This window comes from Oreochromis niloticus, linkage group LG7 (assembly GCF_001858045.2).
Source record: "Oreochromis niloticus isolate F11D_XX linkage group LG7, O_niloticus_UMD_NMBU, whole genome shotgun sequence".
Taxonomy (NCBI): domain Eukaryota; kingdom Metazoa; phylum Chordata; class Actinopteri; order Cichliformes; family Cichlidae; genus Oreochromis; species Oreochromis niloticus.
The window spans coordinates 61,244,386-61,268,284 of NC_031972.2; the positions used below are offsets into that span (position 1 = coordinate 61,244,386).

The 23,899-nt window shown below is 40.1% G+C and overlaps 1 protein-coding gene across 31 annotated transcripts in view; it reads left to right on the forward strand.

Annotated features, from left to right (window-relative positions):
- Nucleotides 1-23,899, forward strand: part of mical3a (microtubule associated monooxygenase, calponin and LIM domain containing 3a) — a 78,205-nt gene that overhangs the window by 14,794 nt on the left and 39,512 nt on the right. For 23 of the 31 annotated variants that reach the window (XM_025908723.1, XM_025908722.1, XM_025908721.1 and 20 more), the window contains exons 1-6: nt 18,805-19,083; nt 20,607-20,814; nt 20,948-21,064; nt 21,185-21,286; nt 21,866-22,021; nt 22,466-22,566. In XM_025908723.1, coding sequence (XP_025764508.1) covers nt 18,805-19,083; nt 20,607-20,814; nt 20,948-21,064; nt 21,185-21,286; nt 21,866-22,021; nt 22,466-22,566 — 963 coding nt within the window. Of the gene's footprint in view, nt 1-757; nt 1,102-3,569; nt 3,911-18,673; nt 19,084-20,606; nt 20,815-20,947; nt 21,070-21,184; nt 21,287-21,865; nt 22,022-22,465; nt 22,567-23,899 lie in introns of those variants that run through there. The other 8 variants (XM_025908714.1, XM_025908715.1, XM_025908713.1 and 5 more) reach the window with 5 other exon arrangements.

The following is a 23,899-nucleotide window of genomic DNA, read 5'->3' on the forward strand; positions in this document are numbered from 1 at the left end:
TTTATCCTGATATCTGATATCTACTGCTTAAATGAAGCCAGGAAGCTCTTTCTTTTTTCACTCAGCTGCTGAGTCCTCCTTTAATTCCTGTGTCTTCATCACCACTACCTTTCAAGACTCTAAAACAGAAAATATATGACAAAAGTAAGAATAATTATGCAATTATGGCTGCACATTCTTGTGGTGTTCTGCTAGCTCTTCTGTATTTTTAATCACAGTTTGGCAGCAGTTAAATGTGTGGTCTGAATGAAACCTTTTATTTCAGGAAATAGCTGAAAGTTCTTATCAGCAGCAATGCATTGAGACATACATGTCTCAATGGTTTGTGTTGAAAGCAGTATGAATATGGCTATCTAAGAGTGAATAGCAGCAGTCCTGCATCTGTCTGGTTTCTGCAGTCCTATAAATACAGTAGGCCCAGTAGGAGGAGGAACAGCGGTAGGTCCAGCAGGTCAAGTTGCCACATATGAGCGATCCCATATGTTTTGTAACACTCTGCATCCTGCCAGTTGGGAGAGATTTTAGTGGCAGCAGAAAGCAGTACAGTTTGAAATGAGAGCAAAAACAGGTGGGAGCCAAGCCAGCGCCATCTCACTTCTTACATCAGCATGTCAGAATCCCTTTAAGTAAGTCACCACACCACTAAATCAGTCAGTCACTCAGTCAGTCAAGGGGATTCTTCCTGACTGTGGAAGCGCTCCACTTCAGATCAACCCCACCTTAAAAAGACGCCCATTGTGTCTGTCTGTGCTTGCAGGCGGCCTGGCTGAGGATTCCTCCAATCTGTGAACCGATGGGCATGTGACATCACCCCCTCCGCCCCATCTCTCCCTCCCTACATCAGTGTATCTGGCCAATCAGTGCTCAAGGAGATCCAGTCACATGAAAATCCCCCCCCCCAGTCTTGGTTACCATGACAACGAGCACTGGTCCAGGCAGCATCTTGCTGTGGTGAGAAAAGAAGAGGTGGAGGGGGGGAAGAAGGCAGGAGGAGAGGCAGAAAGAGAAGAGGAAAGGGAGGAAGGAAGATAGAAAGACAACAATTCCATTCTGAGGAATAGCTTTTGGATCTTCAGCTTGTTCCTGTCTTCATTCAGTACAGTGAGTACTTCACCTTTATTACCCACGTTCACCTGCTGCACTGCAAGCAAATGAAAGGAGATCTGATGCATTGTCATCAGTATTGGATAATGTGACATGGCAGATGCCTTTGATGATTTCAGGGATGGCATCAGTAATCCCTTTGTGATGTGGAGAATGCATGCAGCCTGCCTCTCCTTAGGTAGACAACCCTTTGTCTGTATGTTTACTCAAAGGCTGATGACAGACCTTAACAGCGAACAGAGCCACGGTGGGAACCAGGGTGCTCAGTGCAATTAGAGGCAATTTCATAACATGGTGAAACTCCTCCGATGTATTATGATCTGGCAGCGAATCATTCAGCCTCCAACTGCTAATCTTAGTCCTCTCTTTTTTTTTCTATTTCTACTCCTCCAAGTCTGTCTTCCTTTTTCTATCTTGCTCATTTCTACACAATTAGATCTGGCTGACACTCTGTGCCCCACCGGGGTTTTGTATAATTAGCAAATCCATGCAAATTTCAACTGGGACAGTTTGCTCTGATTGCAGGACTTACATGCTATGTAAAATGTCCTTGTAGAAACAGAGAGGCTTTATAGCTGCAAATTAATTCATGGTAAAAATGTTGCTGGTTTACATTATCTTACATTTGAACCTCATACATAATTGCAAAGGATGAATGAGAGATGATGCAGTCACTAATAAAGTGCTAAAGATCTAATTCATTCATTCATTCATCATGCTTCCTGCTATAGAAGGAAGCATGATGTTTACAGGCTGTTGGATTTTTTGCTTTTTATTTGTGTGTGTGTGTGTGTGTGTGTGTGTGTGTGTGTGTGGCTTGTAAGAGTAACCTTAAAGATTGTTTGGAAAGGGACTTGTAATTTTTTTTTATTATCCCCATTATGTTTTGACAGAATAGTTATACAACAACATTGTGCCTGTAAACTCATTACATGTGACTTAGCCGTGACAATCTGGTTAGTATATGGCATTATATGGTTCTGACTTCTGCCCGTTTATCTCTCCTTGTATATTTGTATTCGATATCCCTTTATCTTATCTTCTCACTGCATAGGTGGGACCAATATTTTTCAGTATTTTTTTAGTATATACACCATATCATTTATTAAATTATGTGCTTACAAAGCTATTTTAAACAAAATAAATCAAACTAATGCTGAACTACCAACTTGGCCAAAGTTGTAGTTTATATTACACGTGCCTTGTGTCTCAGCCACACTATCTGTCCAGTGACATGAGCTGATGGGAAGGTGTTTGCCTTGCTAGCTGCTGTAATGTGCCCAGAGCTGATAGCAGCTGAAGGGTTTCTCCTTTCAACATGGCCTAAGAATGTAGCACCTTATAGAGAATATAGAAAAATCCTTTTCTGATCCAAGTGGATGAACTTTATCTCAAGCTGCCACATCTCTGAGACTGCACTGTTTTTACTTGCCTGTGATCCACTTAATTTTTTTGAACCAGTGGTGATTTTGAATGATTGGTTAATAAAAACCTTTCTTTTGACAAGGTTCATTTGGAGTCTGGATTGCAGAACCATTGACGAATACGCTTTTTTTTGTAGTCTGGGGAGAAGTCTCAGACCATGTTGTGACTGAAACAAAAGCAGTGTATCAGTAATGCATATTTCTGTCTGCGGGAAGCAGCCAAAGACTCACTAAACTGTTTCTTGCCATTTGAAAGTGATTGTTTAAAACTTATAATTTTCCCAAATTGTAATCTTATGGTTTTCCACTGAGGCAAACTTCAGCCCCTTTGAAACCACTGCACAATCTGGGTCTATACTTTGTTAGAAAACAAACAAATGAGCTTTGGAATTTCCTTTGGAATCATATTTTTAAGATTTCCTACAGTGGAAAAGAAGGAGACTTGCAGATAAACACAGCAGATGCACACGTTTCAGTAATGTTAACCATTATTTTATGTCATGTCGTCTTATCATTCCAGACTACCTAGAGCCTACTTCTTTTACTGTCCATATAAAACTCCCGGGTGCCAGAGTGCACATCTGAATCACGCCTCTATATTCTGGTAACGCACCTGTGCGGATGGTGCACAGTAAACAATTTTACAGTTATAACCCAATTTTGTGCAGGCTAATTATTATTAGCAATAATTTATCAATTTTTACCCCCCAGCTTAAGTCAGTATTTATATACACAATCACACACAAGGCAGACAGGAAATACTCTGACAGTAACTGAAAGATAACAAAATAAATAAATACAAATAAAATTTGGCTGTTCGGATATCATGTTAAATGAAACCCCACCGGTATCCCCGGTTGTCTAAACCAGTTTTAATGTTTCGGTCAAGGTTTCGACAGCATTGAACGCAACACTGCTGCTGCGTCACGTTGGAAGAGACCAATTGGATTAAACTGAGTTAAAACACGCTGGCTCACCTCAAGAAAGAGCGAGGGTTGCTCACCTTGTACTGTTAGAAAGATTGAAGTACAAGCTCGCACAGCGTCGTCTCTGTGCCGTATGCAGTCTATTACTGCATTGTACTTTTATTTCAACATGTAGTACAGGAACATTATTTGTTCGCTCAAATTTCCGGAACATATTGTTATTTACAGAGCTGCACGTCCCCCCCTCCTCGTCGGCGTTATGGTTTCGACGGATCCCTCTCAGTCAGTTTCAAGTTGCGCCTTCTCGTCTGCCGTGTGGCTCTGTTCTCTATGTCCCTACCCAGCGAAAAAAATAGACATTCCCAATTTGGCTTCACTGTGAAATTTGGATTTACACAGGAAAATGGATTTAATAGAATTATTGACGATTGGATTATAATCACATGGCATTCAGAGGTAAGAAGACACGCTTCTCTCAGTCGTTTGACAAACAGTGGATTTTTTTTAACGTTACCGTGGGATCCGCGGGCTGCACCTTCGCACGTTTGGGAATGTCACGCTCTGTTGGTTTTAATAGAGCAGCTAACGATTTAACTGCATTGGCCTGTTATAAATCTCAATTTTCTTTGTGCAAAGAACATGCACATTGCTGGTGCACCACAGATGAAAACCTCGGTTCTAATGGGACAGCCTGTGGAATGTAGTCACTTCCACACAAATATATCGATCACTACAGAATGCAGTCCAAACGCGACAGTTTACCTGATGAGCTGGCAAAGAAACTCAATAATATTTGTACATCATTGAATCAGAGGTGACATTTGAGAAATGTCGTTTTGGGAGCTTGTTTCGGGTAACAACACATACCTGGAGAGAAGTCATGTTAGGTAAACGTTAGTGCATAGACTTTGTATTCGCAAAAGATGTTGTTACAGGAGGCTGGTGGAGCTGGCTGGTACCTTGCTCTACTGTAAAGCTCATGCAGTCCTATACATACCGTAAGTTTAGATATTTTGCAAGTGTTTTTTGTTGTCTCTCAGTATCTGGTTTGTGGCCAAGTGTAGAGGTTTTGGCGTTAAATCAGACAAAGTCTCCTCCTAGACTTGAGTGAGGAACGCTTTCACATGTCGTTTTTGTTGATTAACTGTATGCTGACATTAACATTAATATCATATTGCTCCAGCTGGCTCAGCTGGGCCCATACAGCAGCAGCAGCCACTCTGTGGTTAAATGGAGCAGAAGGGTCCTGACCTGACAGGCCAAAGTCTCTTATCCTGTCTCATTTGAGTGATTGGATTTGTTCTATTGATTAGTTATACTGAACCTTTGTTTCTCGAATTTCAAGAGCTTCCTTCCTAACACCGTGTCTTTACAGACTTTGTACACTTAGTCTGAGGCCACAGGGTGCAGTTGGGTAGGTGGGTGTTAACTGGGCTGTGCAGTATCTGTTCGCACCTTTGTGTTATCATAACTAGCAGTTTCCCTCCTACATCAGGATGTGGAGCAGAGTAGGAAAGGATGTTTGCTTGGTGGCTGACTGCAGTTTGGCTTTCTGGAGAAGCCTGACATACTTATTCAAGTATAGTCAAACATGCAGCGTCCTCTGCAAAACTAAGCTGTGTTACAGTGGCAAACTTGCCTTTAAGATTATATTTCTGTATTATAAACACAACCCACAAAGCATCTAAAATACATCAAAACACAACAGCATGAATTTGATAAGGCAGGCTTTTTAATTTTCGTATTTGTGTGGGAGGGAAAGATAAAGCTGACTCACTTTGCCCCCTTACTGACCGTCTCTCAGAGAGTTAAGTAAACTAGCTCTGACTCTGACCCCCTGTGAACCTGCAGTATATTATCGAAATGGGAAAAGTGCTGGATGAAAGGACGGACGGTAGGAAGGAAGTCCTGTGAAGGCAACTCGTGCTGTGTCATTAGCAGCTGGATGTATCCCAGCTAAGTGGTTCATTTGCCCGATGGCTTGTTGATGTGGCTGACTCATCAGAGATTTGTCTCCCCCCCCCCCCCCCCCCGCCATCCATCCCACCACAATATTAAACTACTATGCGTGTTATAGCAAGTCTAGCCTGCAGTAAGTCCTTAAAAGGACAGACAGCTGTAACTAGAAGGAATGTTGTGAACTGAACTAAGGTTCAGTTTCTTTAGCAGACACTCATTGCAAGATAATGAGAGAATATCCAGTTACCGTTTCAACTTTGTACTTAGATGGATGAGATTGTGATGATGATCATATTCCTGTGATGATGAGTATATTCCTGCTTTGACTGCTGAGTCACACGGGTGTAATAAAACCAAACAGCCTGGACGATGCCATATTGTTTCCACCCTTTAAGGTTTGGAGATCGTACAAAAAGTGTGAGATAGTTGCTTTATCTGCAACCGTTCTTTTTCCCCCATAGTATGAAAAATAAATGAGATTTGGTGGAATCTAGTTAAAGCTGTATGACTTCCAACATGGCTCCTGTCCATTTGCTTTGTGATTTCCCACAGCTGTAGATTAAAGACTTACTTCTTGGCTGTTTCTTCCACCTTAGAGATCAGAAGTAGGTCAGTATGACAAATGCATTCCAGAGGCTACGCCAGTGATACATGTTGCCAGTCTGCTGCTCCTTGAACTCTATAAAGTCTACAATCTTACGTCAGCCAGCGCAGCAGAAACTCCGATCCTATACATCTTCACGTGACAAGCAAACAGGCTACTGGGACTCTCTGTGCCGTTACTTTTTTGCTGTAATGTGTGCATTTTCTCAGCTACTTCACAAAACTCATTTTTACAGCACACTGTTGTAGTTTCTCTACTCTACTCGGGATGCGTCTCAGGGCGCGATCTCTAACTACACTGGAAGCATTATATGTTTCTAGTTGTTTCTGCTGCACGGAAAGGCTGCCATAGATGGGATTGATGGGTAATGTTGGTTTAACTTAATCCTTATTTTTGTAATTGTTTTTGAAACCATTGTTGTGTAAGAGAAATGTGAAAAAGCAGGGAGAAATAAGGGTAGTAGTGACATAGATACAAGGCTGATACAGTTAACAAAAACTAAAACCAGAACTGAAGCGAAAAAATAAAGCCAAACTAAAAAACATTTTAGTTCATGGAAATAGTACAGGTAAAAAACCAAAAAGATGTTCTTTGCATACAAAACTAAAATATACAGAAAATGTTTAGATTTTTACTGTTAGTAAATTTGTCACTTGTCATTGGTCTCGCTGTTGCCGTGTTTACTGTTGTTGAATTTGAAAACTGTCAGCACTGTCAGACGGTGATATAACCGACCAATAAATTACCACTTAGCTTTTTCCCCTCTTGATACTTCTTAAAGTCAAAACATTGCACAGATTTTTGACTGGCATCCACACATTTAATATTCCATGTCTCTGTCCTCTAACCAAACCTAGTCTCCACACATTACATCAGCACTGCTTTCATAACGAATTAATATTGAATCCTTTTCTGCTTTTGTCATGACAAAACATGTTTCTTATTGAATGTAATGTTAATTCTGCCTAACATGGTGTTAAAATCAATATTTTTGCCAAGAAAGTAGAATCAGGTTTTCTCTTGTTGCTCTTTTGCTGATTGAAACGTCTCAATCCGGTGATTATTTCACATGATGTCACACACTTGCTGCGATGTGTGGTGTCACGTGAGGGATGACAAACCAGACTTCAGCTTTAGAGTAGGTGTGTAGAATGATATACAGAACATCAGCTGCTTACCCTTTTGAACTGTAATAATGCTATCATCTGTGCTCTCTGCTCAGATCTGTGTTTTATTCCATCATATGTTCACAGATCAGTCCTCTAATATCCACTTGGTGGTTACACAAGATGTTAAACAGACCTGGGATCAGGAGTATAGAACAGGACTTGACGGCTGTTTAAAATGTGGATGTGAACTGTTGTCTCGAGTTCTTGGGTTCGGTTGGAGCTGTGAAGACGTTTGATCAGCTAACCTTAACACTAACACTTTACTGAACTACACAAGACTTGTGAATTCCCCTTTGTCTCCTTTTACTTTGGAATGAATTGTGACTCAGTTTTTTTTCCAGTTCATCCACGTCCCTCCACTGCTTTGTGTTTATTTGTTCATTTCATTTCAAATCTGATTTACAGTGAAGCAGTAATTTCCTCAATTTTCATCTAGTGTCTAAATACAATCTGTGCTGCACCTGCCAAACATGATTTTCCTACCACCTTGTAGTAGGTGACAGGGATTAAAGTGTAATTTGGGAGGAATCTGTTTTCATGCTTGCTTCTATAAAGCAATCGTGCCTCGTGGTGCTGCGTGGGTGTTTGGTTACCTTCCTACTGCAGCAGCTCTTCAGTTCACTCTGGAAGGCTGGATTTCCTCTGGTCTGCTGCTCAACTATTTGGGAGATGGAGGGACATGAAATGTTCGGCATTGTGAGGCTGGGAAGAAAGCCACCCTTGCATGTTCTGATTCAACTGTCTGCACACTGTGTAAAACAGCAAAAAAAAAAAATAAAAAAAAAATATATATATGTGCTGGTCTGAAAAAGGGATGAAAGCACCGCTCGCACACTGCATAACTCCAGTTTTACCTCTTTATTGCTTTTTGGTAGTTGTAACATTTCCAACACACCTGCTCCTGATCAGACAGTAATGCACAGAGCAGCACCATCTGATATTTCTGATGCCCATGTGTTTAATTTGGACTATTTTGGGGCATATGTACAGTTTGTTTTCTCCAATTAGAAAATATTCTTCTGGTGCTTTTATCCCGATCGCAGCTGAAGCGACACGTGTGACTCATTTTATTGGTTAACAGAGAAGTCCTTTATAAATCATTGCTTAGTTATGCAGTGAGTTACACAGTAACCTAAGAGGGCAAATGGGATAATTAGTTATCGACTGTGTGAAAGACAGAATGTTTACTGGGTAAACCTCGTTCTGTTAAAAATAGACCTTAATACCTGGTTTTTCATGCTCCCTGTTGCTGCCACACTGCACTCATTGATACTAAGACGTTGAGGATGACTGACTCAAATAAAAGATTTCAGCAACTGTAGGTTTAGCTAGTCAGAAATTCTGCTGTTTCCCTTATATCATCGACTCAATAGAGTCCTGCAATTTGTTTACCATCTGATCTACTCACAGCTGCGCCCACGCGCAGAGATTAGAGAAAGCAAGCATGGCTGTGATGGGATTATGGGTTGTGCTGGTTGTAGTTCACTGTTGCACGTTCCACTGAATGTACTTTGTTCTTTTTAGATTATATTTGTCATCAAAACCAAAATAAAATATTGAAACGCGGAAACAGTATCTCCTAGTTCTTCCATTGCTGAGTATTGAATATTGTACTGTCATAATATCAGAATCGCATGCCAGAGGACGGATCTCTATTATTATAGCAGCTATTTCTTGTATCATAAGCACAGATAAATAACTAATACATTATCAGTACCGGGAATATCAGTTAGTTTCTCGTTCTGCATTTCCTTATTTCACCCTACCTGTTTTTTAAATTGGCTGTGTCATTCTTCATGTTTGTTGATCATCTTTGAGGTGTAATTAATGTGGTTTAAGGAAGGAAAGGTGAGATTGTGAATAGAGTTATAGTTTAGTTTTCCCACAGCAAGAATCAGAAACCGTTTGGGTTAGCCTTTGTGTATTCAGTGTGAAACCAAATCATACGACCTCTAAGGTTTGTTTTCACATGACAGCCGAGCTGTTTTTTTTCTGTCCATCATTCTTCCTGGACAGTGAGATGTTTGCTTTGACATCAGAAAACTCTGAGGATGTTGGATGGCGGATGATCAGTGGAAGTTTAAACTGAAGTCCTGTTGCCCGTCTGCATATCCCGACTCCGACCATAACTAATACACGGAGACTGGCGTCTGCCTCAGACTACATTTCCTAGTCTGCTTTTAAGAAGCGTTTGGAGTATACAAGTAACCCGATATGTGCTTTCATGTCAGTATGTGCTCACATGTAAAATGTATACAGATAACCAAATGTGAAAACCCATGCAGATTTTTATGAGTAGTGCTATTGATAACGCTGATGCAGTAAAAGCTTTGCTTAGTAATGGTTTTGCATTTTTCTACCATCTATGGTTCATTGTATTTATGTTTGCATAACATAAATACTATTCTACACTAGTCTAGACTTGTTATGAACAGCACATAAGTTGGAGAAGTGGCATTTCAGCTTGAATTTGAGAGGATTCCTAAACTAAACAGCTTTGGCCGGCGCAGCCAGGATGCTCTAATTGACCATGTTTGACACCCATAAGCAAGCAAGAGCAGGCTGAGCCTGTGCCCAGACTCCCTTGAGGCAATTACTAATATGTAGGTTGTACAAAAGACCCATTGTCATTGGAAACTGTTCCCCTGAGTCATGTCAGCTATTCTGGGGTAAATTTCTTTATATTGGGCTTTTTAAAACATGCTATTTAAGATTTCCTTTCATGGCTGGAAAGGGTTGGATATAGTCCAACAGATTCTGAAACGCAGTGAGGCTCAGATTCATTTAAAACCGGATTTGGGCATAATTGAGGATTGTCTTGGCAGCACAACTGAGCAGACTGGGACCAGTATAAATCCTGGAGTACTTATTTCCTGGAACCACTTTATTCTCTCAGATTAAATTCTACAAGTACATCAAGTGGAGCTGGATGTGGCTTCTTAGCTATTCTATTTGAGTTTTAAAGTAATTGGGTGTAAATGAAGCCAATAAAAAAGGGCTTTCTAAGTTTTTGAAACTGTTTTCTTCATGATTTAAAATGCCATAGCTGCAATTCTATCCCTTTGCCTCATTTAGTATTCACGGATCTATGAATATAGACATTAGTCCTCACCTTTCCCCTTAGATGCTTGCCTCCTGCCCTCGATCAAGGTCTCCAACTTCATCCATGAGCCTGACTCTCAAGATGTATTTATTTATTTATTTATTTATTTATTTAATGATTGTACTGTCGACATGTGTGGAGTCATATTTTATTTGACAAAATCACAATGCAAATGATTTTAAATCATGTCTTTGATGTTATTTCTGCTATGTTTACAACGGAAAGAATCACCCAGAGAGAAGCAACAAAATATTTATTTATTTTTTTTCCCCTCTCAAAGTCCAAGAACTCCATGGTGGTGCTGCATTACAGATATCTGGGTGTGACAGTACAGATAGAAGTGTGCCTCCAAGACTGTTTGCTGTCCAACAGTGAAACAAACAAACAAACAACCAAACAAACAAACATGAGTGAAAAAATCTTGTGATGAAACTGCTAAGATGGCGAGCTTCTAGTCTCTTGGCTGAGATGTAATATATTTAAAAAAAATTCAAAACTGAATACATAAGCAATAAAGAAATAGCTGGATAGTCATTTATTCAGTCCTAGTAAGTGATACTGCAAAGTACACGGCTTGTTGGAGGAAGTTTGAGCTTCTCTTGTTGATGTTAATGGAAATTAGATGAGGGCATCAGATACTGCCAGCCTCTATTTAAAAACAAAAAAAAAACCCTAAGGGAATCCATTGGATATCAGTTACTGGTGTTAGTGTTGTATACTGGGAAAACATCATTTCAGGTCATAATATAAAACATTAAGTCCATTCTGTAAATTTGGGCCCTTCTAAATGTCTGAAAGGATGATGATCCAGGATGAACTCAGTGGCTAACAAGCTGAGCCCCTCAATCGTCACATCTGCTTTCAAAATGCCGTGGTGGCAGTAGTGAAAACGCTCATCTCAAATCTTCCAAATGGGACTTCACCAACCGACAGGTGACATTACGGTGGCTACATCCATCTTTTATACTGTTTGGAGCTCGGATAATGAATTGTTTGTTGTTAGCAGAGCTCGTGAAACTAAATCAGCAGCGTCTGCATCAGCTCAAACGAACTGCTCAGCTTCACAGTTTCAGAGGCAGAAGGGATCGAAAAGCCAAACGGTTTGGAGACGGCCTCGGCCAGAGGGAATTTGAATTTGATCCAATAAATATTTGTGTTCTCTGTGTGGTCTGAGTCTTTGTTCGCTATGTGAACAGGCGCAACTCTCCTAATTCCTGCTGGATGAACCTGTGCATGACTACAACCTTTAGCTGAGTAAAGTAGTTTGCATAGACTCATAACGAGTATGTCTGCTCAATAACTAATATCAGAAGTGAGTAACATAGCCATTAATACACTCTGATTTAAATTTGTGCATTACCCTGTCAATATGGAGTCACAATGTGTGGTTTTCTAACATCTAATGATATTTTTTTCATACCGCCGTATGGAGTTTAGGTTAAGGCCCATGTTCCCATTTCTTTATGCCTCTGTGTTGGTGACAGCCAAAGGGCCAAAACTAGGAAATTTGGATTTGCAAGCACTGATGATGAGCATTCAGTCCTCGTTAAATATGAAAACAAGGAATCTACTACAAGAAAGCATCTTGAAAGTCCTTTTATTGTCATACACAGCTGTTCAGAGATGACTTTGATAAGGAAACTGTAGTTGTAGGCATCATACTGTTGGGATTTCTCCCAGGAAACCTGTTAATCCCTTGTGCTTAGATCTGGCAGGGAGTTATCTCAGGACCAGTGTCAGGACTGGTTACCCACATATCTGCCTGCTTACTCATAGAAATGTCTGCTATTTTTATCATTGCAACCCTCATATCAGTCTTATGTCATGTTTACATTATTCTAACTATAGCCTCTCTTAACTTACGCTGTAAGTGTTTTATTACACTTTATGCTGCGTTGTCAGTTGCATTGGTTGATCGTTGGCAGGATTACGGAAAAGTAATGGATGGATGTGGATGAAATTTATTAGGGGGTAAAAACTTGTATTGTATTCACTTTTAGCATCAGTTTGGAAACAGGAATTTTTTGGAAGGACTATGCACACCTTTGTGTTTCATGCAGATGGTTGTGACCATTTTCTTGTATCCAGTTTTAGTACCGTGCTCACAATGACCAACAAGTAATGTAGACGTCTGAGTTAACCCTTCCACTTTTGTTGTCAGTCTGATCTATTTACAACTCGCAGGCAGCCCGTGAAGAGACCACACCTGTTGTTGCTTTGCAGTCTAATTAGTATTATTATTATTATGGTCTAGCTATTTTCAAGAACTGTCATGGGATGTTAAGGTGATCATTAACTTTCAAGAACAAAGCAAAAATGGAATGTGTCCCAAGGCAAACCGGATGAAACGACCAGAGGCATAAATCAGTAAAATCCAGCTCTTATTACACTTTCTAGAACTGGTAAAGTTGGTCTTATTCCAGTCTTCCCAGTTATTTTATGCCGGTATAACTGGTAAGAAACTCTGCCTCAAAACCTTTGGGTTCATTCGCCTGACCGTGTTTCCATTTAGCAAACAGCCATAGCTCATCTGATTCTCCTTAGTAATCTGTTCTCACATATTCATAAAGGAAATAATCAAGGATCAAGATTTTAAGTCTGTGGTTTTCCAAGTCTGTGGAATGTAAATGAAATAAGAAACAGAAAAATCCCAGATTGTTTATACAGTGTAACCCAAGGAAGAGCAAAACGAACCAAAACAAAGAAAAAATGATGGTTTGAAATGTTTGTTTGTTTTTCGAGGCTGTTATAGTGACAGTGACAGCATGATTTCTTTATAAACAAACATATCTACAAACAGGACTACTGGCCTAATCTCTGTGTCTATTTTTAGATTAGTGGATGATGTAATGCAGCCAGGGCTGGCACGCATGTGTGTCAGTCTTGTGGGAATTCTGTGAATGTGTGAAATCCTGCAGATCATCCAGATGTCAGGATAATTGGAGAAAGAGCTCATATTTCATGAGTTTCCTTTATTTTTGCTGCACACTTCAAATATTTAGTTTGGAAAAGCATAAAATGAGGTCTATTCCATATCCTTAATTTTCTTAATGACTGTATCCCATACATCCCATCTGTGTGGTTTCTTCCTGACCATTCGGAAACACACGGTGCTGCTGTGGAGTGTGCACATGGTTCTGTCTGTGGGAGGGAACTGTTATTCAAATTATAGGTCAGCTTTGTTGTCATTAAGCAGCGTCATGGTATGGCATGTTGCAGGAATGCCTGTCTGAGCTGTGCTGTTATAGAGAGACACACACACACACACACACACACACACACACACGCGCGTGCTGCATCTTGTTTCCTCACTCATTGTTTGACAGGAAAAAGAGAAGTCTGGTCCAGAATTTAGGACACAGCGTTCAGGCTTTTTTATTTTAATGATCTGATTAATTCGCTGATACAATCAACAGCCTCCTGATAGATTACAGATCTTAAAATTCCCAGTTTTCTCAATAGTCAGGCTCTGAATGCAGCTAATTTGGCTTAATAATTAATGTTTACTCTTGATATTTGGGCTTAGTATTAGAACCCAGCTGATACTGGATGGGTGCTAGATTCTTTTTAGGAAGCCAAAAAAATCCAGGATTGATATACCCCCTAATTTTCTATATGTAAACAGTATGTTGAGTTCTGTTGAAAGGGGAAAAGATTTGTTTTAGCTCCCTTCACCCTAATTTTTAGGCAGCTTTATTTTGACAGCTCCTGATCAACAGAATTTTTGTATGTCTGAAGGGTACAACATGGAAGTGAGTTGGTTAAGTCCAAGCTCATGTCTAAATGTAGCTGTGTACTGACATAGGGAGGCACTGTCAAAATATGCAGAACAGTTGGTATAGTGGACCACTCGTGTCCAATTTAGCTGCTGCTGTGGAGAGGACATCTGTCATATTATACCAAAAAAGTGTTAATGTAATGTAATGTTTACTTTATTGATCCCCGTGCCTATCCTCTCTGCATTTAACCCATTCACTCTGTGAAGCAGTTGGCAGCCATTGGGCGCCCGGGGAGCAGTGTGTAGGGCTGGTACCTTGCTCAGGGGTACCTCAGGGTAGCCGTTCAGTGGATTCGAACCCCCAACCTTCCAATCATGGAGCCACCACTCTACCACCTACTGAGCTATCCCTAGCATCTAAAGATGTAGAAAACTGTCTGCTGCATATTTGTGCTTCTTTTGTTGTTTTCTTGTATTTTTTGTGCCTCTTTAACTCTACAGTAGTATTTAGCAACTTACTGTGCTTACCATATAATTACACAATTTCTAAATTATGCCAAAGATCTTTTATGAACATCATTAAAAAAACAGAAAAAATGCATATTTGCCAATAACAATATATAAAGGCAATATCAATAAGTCTATGTGATTTGGGTCAACAATTAAATCTTATATTTGAGTTTTTACTTCCATACAGAGGAACTAGTGTGTGCCCCTATTTTCATTCTTGTTACTAAATGTATGCTCTAGGGACTGACTGAGCACAGATGTGCGCACATCTCCAACCACAAACCTTTACACTTTGATATGTGTGTGTGTGTGTGTGTTTTGAATAAAGTACACTACAAGTTAAGGCAAAGAAGAATTGGTGTGGCTGGCTGTTCTGGTAAAGGGCTCTTTCTGTTTTGTGTCGGCACTGCTGCCTTATAGTCGTGTTCCTGACTGACTGAGGCAGAGCCAAAACTAAGGCCTGCTGTTTTCACTGCAGTGAGGAGTTGGCAGTGTGTGAAAAGGAGGCCAGCTGACCTCTGTACCTGCCTTCCTTTCCTCATGTGTTGCCACTGGGACTGGGGCTACATTGGTTTCCATGAACTAGCTCAGCATCCTGGACAGTGGAGAACAAAGCTCGAGCTTTTGAATCCAAATGGGTCGTTGTAAATAATGTTTTTGTAAGTAAGTTAGTAATATCCTCAAAACAGCAGAGTTTAACCTCAGAATAATTACTTTGAAAGGTATTCCAGCCTAAACAATGTTGCAGTGCAAGAACCACCAGAGCAGCTTTTGGCCAGATTATGTTCCGAGTGCACGAAGCCACACCAGTTTGTTCACCCTCGCATCCATTCTTTATGCTTTCTTTAGCATACCGCCTGCCTGGAGCTTATTTACCGTATAGACCTGAGATGTTATGTCCTGTCAGCTATCCTCATTGTATGAAAGTAAACAAGAGTTATTCCTAGCACATCAGAATTGTAATTATTCGCTTTAATCTTTTTTATTTTCACTTTAAAAAGGCAAGAGAAGTTTCTGCATCGCTGCTCGGAGCAAATGCAAAACACTGCTTCTGCTTGGTTAAAAAAAATGAACCACCAACAAACCGGATCAACTGTGTGATGGTTTTTAAGTCAGTGTGCTTGTTTTTTATTTGAGCTTTTTATAATAGTCTTCCATCCTTCTAATCTCCCTTATATACTTTCAGCGATGTTGGGCAAAGATGATGAAGACGTTACTGCCAAATCCAGCCTGTTATAGAGGGGCATTCCCCATTCATCACAGCAAAGCTACAGACATCAGTGAACATGAATGATCTCTAACCCCTGGAGGTTAAAACGGTTAAAAATAGCTAAATAAAGCTGTGCACAGGGGAAGTAATTAGTATATCCATCTAGCTATTCAGAGACCCTTATTAGAGCTAGATCATTTTCTTGACTGAGAAGGGTTGTTATGTGTTATTTCACAGTGTTTTTAGCAGTGAACCGACCATTTCCTGTGTCTGGAATGTGCCTAAAGTGAGTCTGTGGCACGAGGACGCATCTATACACTTGTTCCCTGTGTGTTTCCTGTCTGGCTTTGTGTGGGTACCTTTCCTGTGTCCAGCTCCATGCTTAGAAATACAAAGGTTTGTTGAAGGTCATGATGCTGCACAGGAATGACAGTAGCCAGAAGTCGTTATATATAAAATATAGTTGTGTTGTTAAATAGATTGTTAAGAAGCATTCGGTCATCAAATTCATCAAAATAAAATTCCAGGTGAAAGATATACTTCTTGATGAGAATTGTGCAAAATTGAAAAAAATAAATAAATATGGGATGAATGTGTCGTCTTTGGTCAAAAAGGCAGATGAAAATACTTGTTGTTGATAAAATGATCACAGAAACTTAAGAAAGTTTAAAAAAGTTAATTTTGTATTTTGTACATGTCATACCTGAGGAATATCATGGAAATGTTTTTTGCCTGATTTGGACTGTTTTTTTTAAGAATATTAGATGGTCTGTATTAGTGCTGGGCAATATAAGATTTTTTCATATCACGATATGTTTTTTTCATTTCAGGCGATAACGATATATATCACGATATAAGCCAACTAACTATATTTGTAAGATTTAAATGTGCCGTTGCTCACAAGTAAAATGTGAAATAATTAGCAGCTTGTTTTAATTAAAATATTTATTTCCCATAATAAGTTCAACAGGGTAGATGTACTTAAGGAACATGAGACTTCAGTTTCAGATAAAGGCAAATATTGTAAACTACACAAAAGGCAGCCGCTAAAGCGTTTAAGTTTCAAAATAGAACAAACAAAACAGACCACTAAATTGTCAATTCCACTTAGAAACAAAATTTTAATTCTAAAAATAAATCTTAGGTCGTTTTACAGAAGAACAGACAAAATTGACTAACTTTTGTCAATATCAAATAAACTGAGAACGAAAAGGAAATTCTCAGGCTACGTCCACACGTACACGGGTATTTTTGAAAACGGAGATTTTCTGTTTTCGTTTTAAAAAATAATCCCGTCCACACGTAAATGCAGAAATGAAGGAAAACGCTGCTAGGAACATGCCAAAGCAACAGGTGGCGATATATTCCTAACCGTGTAGAAATGTTGGCCAATCAGAAGTCTAGAAGCCTCGGTAGGAAATAGTAAACAAAGATGGGGCATAGAAACAGAACCGAGTGGTATGTGTGGAGGGACAGTAACTGTGTGTGTATATGTAAGCATTTAAGCACTGCAGAGAGTACAATTAACAGTAACAGTATTGTAGAAATTCATTTCACCGAAACAATAACGTGGCGCACAGTGTGACGTCAAAAAAGGCGCACACCTTTGACGCTGCGTTTTCTCCGTTTTTCTTGTCCACACGTAAATGCAAAAACGGAGTTTTCGAAAATATCCACCCTGGCAGGCGTTTTTAGAAATCTCCGTTTTCAGTGACTGAAAACGCCGTTTACGTGTGGACGAAAGGTGCAAACGCATAGAAAAATCTGCGTTTTCAAAAATACCCGGGTACGTGTGGACGTAGCATCAATCTCTCCTTGTTGTATAGCTTAGCTTTTCAAACAGTTTTAACAGTGACTTTAGTCTGACAAAAGCCGAATGACGAATTAGCGCTTTCAGTCAGAGATTGAGCATGCACCGCTTTATTGTATATCCAGACTTGCTTTCGGCACAATTTACAGTGCGCGCTACTCTGTTTTTTGTCAGACTTGAAATAGCCGAAATACCTTCACACTACGGAACTTCTGTGGCCCTTCCGTTTGACAATCTCTCCAGCATTGGAACCATCATCTGTTTTTTCTTCGGTAACCTTCGCTCACGCTCTCGGTTGATTTTTCTCTAGCAAACTCATTTCCTTCATTACCTGGGCGGCCCGGCTGCAAAAACAAATACACATGTGCGCCTTGGCGCTTGTGCTGTACGTAACAAGTCATGTGACGTGACGCTGCGGCTGTGATTGGTTCGGCTCTGCGCTACTTAATTTGGATTGGCTGTTCTTTTTTTTTTTTTTTAAGAGGACAAGAGAGATGAGGCCTATCGCAATAGTTTAATTTTTCTATCGAGAAAAAGTTATTTCGCAATACATATCGTTATCGTTTTATCGCCCAGCTCTAGTCTGTATGCATAAAATAAAATGTCAGTCTCCTTCCTCCAAAATTGTTTCTACAGCCGGCTCTGCTGTTAGATCAGACATCCAAATACTTTAGAGACTTAACATAAAATAATGAATATGTTAACTTGAGCTACTCTCCTTAGACTCCACAATCATAGCATATGTACGTATCAGATATTCCTTGTAAAATAATGGTCAGGATGGAGGCATTTGATGAATTGACATACATGACACTCAAGAAGGTGCAGGTCATGTATGACATATGGTTGATATGGTTTCTAATTAATGTTGTTTGTTTGTTTTTTACTGTGTCAGATCAGAAATTGTTCATTGCAGATTCACATCTGTAGGATTTGTGAATGTAGTGCTTTGGAGGCCTGGCATTAAGTGTTTGATGTAAAGTATTGTACAACAAAGCATCATTGTAAAATTCTCCATTTCCACATGTGAGAAAACTATAATCTTTCGTGTTTCCTTTTTCACAATTGTTACATTTGTAACAATATGTATGTTTTTATTTAATACTTTTTAATATGTTGCTCTTTCTCTCTTACAGAATGAAGATTCCTGAAGCTGGGAGTTAAAGCTCTCTACCAGAGAGAGGGTTTTTCCAGAGCTGAGGCTGGACCCAGAAGCCCCTTTCTGGGGGGTGAGGGGGCCTCACAGCCCAGCCAGTTAGTCTGGACCATGGGGGATGGAGGTGCCGGTGCAGCTGGAGGAGATGGGGTGAATAAGTCCCATGTCCTGTTTGACAACTTTGTCCAGGCGACCACATGTAAGGGCATACTCAAGGCCTTCCAGGAGCTGTGTGACCATCTGGAAGTAAAGCCCAGTGATCACAGGGTCTTCTATCACAAGCTCAAGTCCAAACTCAACTACTGGAAGGCCAAGGCCCTCTGGGCCAAGCTAGACAAGAGGGCCAGCCACAAGGAGTACAAGAAGGGCCGTGCCTGTGCCAACACAAAGGTAAGGCAGCATAATTCGAAAAACGCTGTTTTTTTTTTTTGTTTTGTTTTGTTTTGTTTTTAAAGCTGGATTATGTGGTTAGCTTTGGCTCTTGTTCCCATTTGTATCTAACAGACTGAACAATATGATCCTCAGTATTGAAGGTATGGCCTGTTGTCACTGGGTTTGTTGATGTCCTTGTTCCACTAAAAAGATGTCTTTACTTCGCGCTTTGTAGTTAGGGAAATGAGTGGTTTTCTCACAAAGTTGCTCATAATTGTAGTAGAAGATAGATCTTATAATGGTAAAGCTTATTAAACAGCTATAGACAAGACAGTTTTATTAAGTTGGATGTAGAGCTGGGCGATATAAGATTTTTTTTCATATCACGATATGTTTTTTTTTTCATTTCAGGCGATAACGATATATATCACGATATAAGCCAAATAACTATATTTGTAAGATTTAAATGTGCCGTTGCTCAAGAGTAAAATGTGAAATAATCTGCAGCTTGTTTTGATTTAAATATTTATTTCCCATAATAAGTTCAACAGGGTAGATGTACTTAAGGAACATGAGACTTCAGTTTCAGATAAATAAAGGCAAATATTGCAAACTACACAAAAGGCAGCCGCTAAAGCGTTTAAGTTTCAAAATAGAAAAAACAAAACAGACTACTAAATTGTCAATTCCACTTAGAAACAAAATATTAATTCTAAAAATAAATCTTAGTTTGTTTTACAGAAGAACAGACAAAATTGACTAACTTTTGTCAATATCAAATAAACTGAGAACTAAAAGGAAATTCTCAATCTCTCCTTGTTGTATAGCTTAGCTTTTCAAACAGTTTTAACAGTTACTTTAGTCTGACAAAAGTCGAATGACGAATCAGCGCTTTCAGTCAGAGATTGAGCATGCACCGCTTTATTGTATTTCCAGACTTGCTTTCGGCACAATTTACAGTGCGCGCTACTCTGTTTTTTGTCAGACTTGAAATAGCCGAAATACCTTCACACTACGGAACTTCTGTGGCCCTTCCGTTCGACAAGCTCTCCGGCATTGGAACCATCATCTGTTTTTTCTTCGGTAACCTTCGCTCACGCTCTCGGTTGATTTTTCTCTAGTCGGCATCTCATTTCCTTCATTACCCGGGCTGCATGGCTGCAAAAACAAATACACATGTGCGCCTTGGCGCGTGTGCTGTACGTAACAAGTCACGTGACGTGACGCTGCGGCTGTGATTGGTTCGGCTCTGCGCTACTTAATTTGGATTGGCTGTTCTTTTTTTTTTTTTTTTTAAGAGGACAAGGGAGATGAGGCCTATCGCAATAGTTTAATTTTTCTATCGAGAAAAAGTTATTTCGCAATACATATCGTTATCGTTCTATCGCCCAGTTCTAGTTGGATGTTATATGCTGGTGTGGGGTTTTACACACTGAAGCTTGAATAGGTGGATAATGAGTCGAGCAAGAGAGCAAGTTAAGAATAGATTCGACTTGCTTCCTTAAAACCTGTCTGAAACATCTGTACCATTTTCTATTTAGTGTCTGATCATTGGTGCGGGGCCATGTGGCTTGCGTACAGCCATCGAGCTGGCTTTCTTGGGGGCCAAAGTTGTGATTCTGGAGAAGAGAGATGCCTTTTCCAGAAACAATGTGCTGCACCTCTGGCCCTTTACCATCCAGGATCTCAGGGGTCTTGGGGCCAAAAAGTTCTATGGAAAGTTCTGTGCTGGTGCTATCGATCATATCAGTGAGTAGACGTGATTCTCTTGAGTTCTTCTACTTGTACTACTAAAAATATATATCAAAGTTAATTCACATATTCTTTCTGTGTGTGTGTGTGTGTGTGTGTGTGTGTGTGTGTGTGTGTGTGTGTATTCTAGGTATTCGTCAGCTTCAGCTTATGCTTCTCAAAATGGCACTCCTGCTGGGCATTGAGATCCATGTGAACGTAGAGTTTAAAAGCCTTATTGAGCCTCCTGAAGATCAGGAAAGTGAAAGTTAGTAAATGGAGCAGCTGCCAAATGTGTCCAAAAGTGCATGAAACTATCTGTCAGAGCCTATGAGTGTCGACTCTGTTAATGCATTTCTGTCTGATTACACATTCTGTGTTTTCTTAGGAATTGGCTGGAGAGCTGAGATCCACCCTAGGACACACCCCATCAGCGAGCTGGAGTTTGATGTCATCATTGGAGCAGATGGAAGGAGAAACACCTTACCAGGCAAGTTTGCATGCACAGACTGGGAATAATGCATCAGTAATGCATTTGACTAAATGAGGCGATCCAAAAACGGCACTGTTTGTGTTTTAGAAGTCGAGTCGGAGGCCAGTCAGAATGATTATGATCTCACTTTGTGCGCAGCTGTGGTACCTGACCTCGCTCTGCTCCTCACGGCCGAATGAGCTTTTGTGTACATCTTAGCTTCTATGTTCAACTTCAGACTGTATTTGCTCTCCAAGCACAGTTAATAGGAACTGTTGAACTACGTCTGTTTCCTATGAGTGTTGGGCCGCACACATGGAGACCTCAGTGGAGCTGTGCACCATGAGCATTTCCACCTAATTTGATTGTTTTGGAGAAGGCAGTCTGCAGGACAGACGATGTAATAAAATAGAATATCTAGAATCATCTACAATGTATCATATGCACTTAAAAGGATTCTAGTAGCAAATATATATTTATTGAGCTTATTTTATGATTTTTAACATTTCTAATTTGTTCTTTTACTTCACTAACAGAGTGAACAGTTACTGGTTTCTAACCATGATGCCTTCCTCAATCATCCGTGCTTTTCTGTAGGGTTTCGGCGCAAGGAGTTCCGGGGAAAGCTCGCCATCGCCATCACTGCTAACTTCATTAACAGGAACACAACGGCAGAGGCAAAAGTCGAAGAGATCAGCGGTGTGGCCTTCATCTTCAATCAGAAGTTCTTTCAAGACCTCAGAGAAGCAACTGGTCTGTCACGGCTCCATTCTCCTCCATTACTTTTTGTCTGTGTAACAGTTATGAGGCAGTATAAGATTTTTGGATACTGCATAAAACATAAGACGTGTACTTTTTTGTTGTTGTTGTTACTGTTACTGGTAACTGCAAGATCTGGAGCTAGCAGAAGCAAAGGGAAGCAGTTGATGCCAAAAATAAAAGTAATTGGACAAATAATCTGTGCTCTAATCATAGTTAAGAATTTGTCAGCGCACTCAATTAAAATACTTAGGTTTGACGCCAAGCCGGCCACAGTTTGCCGCTGACATGACAATGTCCCCGAGGCTCTGCTTATGTGCTTTGAAAGGCATAATTGCTGCTCTTGTGCTCAAATGACGTCAGGATTGTCAGCTCTGTCAAAAAGGAAAATTATTGTGTTTGTTATGTAACACTACATCTTTCTGTTGGTCATTTTAGGCATTGACCTGGAAAATATCGTCTATTACAAGGATGACACGCATTACTTTGTGATGACTGCCAAAAAACAGAGCCTGCTGGAGAAAGGAGTCATTCTACATGTGAGTGATTAAAGCCATACAGCGCTTGCTTGTCTCTGTATGCATGCTCAAACCAACAAAATTAGTCCTTCTCTCTCTTTTCTGCCCTTTTTTCTCGTCACACTCTTTCATTGTTTTTCAGTCTTTTATTCTCCCTGTAAATTCGCCCAGTTTTTTGCCTAATGGTCTAACCAAGCCAACGGTATTCAGGAGCAAACTGCCAACTTAAGCACTTGCTACGTATTTGTGTCCTCACTAAATACAGGAGTTTCCTTTCCCTGGCCACTTCGCACAGGAAACCGGAAAGACCTTTTGGCATGTCTGTCTTCGTGTACTGATATTAATAAAGGATATAGATGCATAAATGTCTGCATTAAGTTTCAAAGGAGAGATTTTCTTAGCTGTTGGATGTTTTTGATTTGTGCATGGATGTGCAGCTCTTTGTTTTTATAGGGAGTTAATGACGTTTGGGCGTACACTCAGGTCCAAAGACGGAGTGCATTTGGATTATGTAGGCATGACTACAGTGCAGTATCCTGATGAGCTCCTTTTATAGCAATTAAACAGCTCAGTCTAGCCATTTTTTTTATTTTGAAGGGATAGAGGAAGGGTGGGGAAGACAGAGGTTAGTCAGCACAGCTCATGGCAGAACTACAAATCAGCAAACAGCCCCTGTTAATATCTTCCACTGCCCTGCCCTTCCTGTCACACACCACCACTGAAAGACCAGAGAGCTTGAAGATGGAAGAAATGTACCTCTTGCCGCCCTCTGTGAAAACATGTCACTATGAAAGCATGCAGTGATTTGATGCTACATGTTAGAGAGACTTCATTCCAGTGCAAATCCTCTGGGCTCTATGTGGTAAAGGAGTTGTATAATTCATATTGTATCGTATTCAACTATACATTTTATTTATATAGCGCCAAATCACAACGACAGTCTTTATGTTGTAAGGTAGATCCTACAATAATAAATACAGAGAAAAACCCAACAATCATATGACCCCCTATGAGCAAGCACTTTGGCGACAGTGGGAAGGAAAAACTCCCTTTTAACAGGAAGAAACCTCCGACAGAACCAGGCTCAGGGAGGGGCGGGGCCATCTGCTGCGACCGGTCGAGTTGCAGCAGTTTAAGTAGAGTCCATACAACTCTACTTAAAAGTATTATCAATCTAGATCGTGCATAGGGGGTCCTGGGCCTCAGCATCCTCACTTCTCTGATAAAAAGCAGTCCATTTTCCCCATTTTCTAGTAAAGATTTCTTCTATTGATCTAAGACTAAAGGTCAGCTTTCCATCCTCTTTAAGAAGACAGAAATAAAAGACCTCCACAGCATTTGAGTTCTCCTCTAT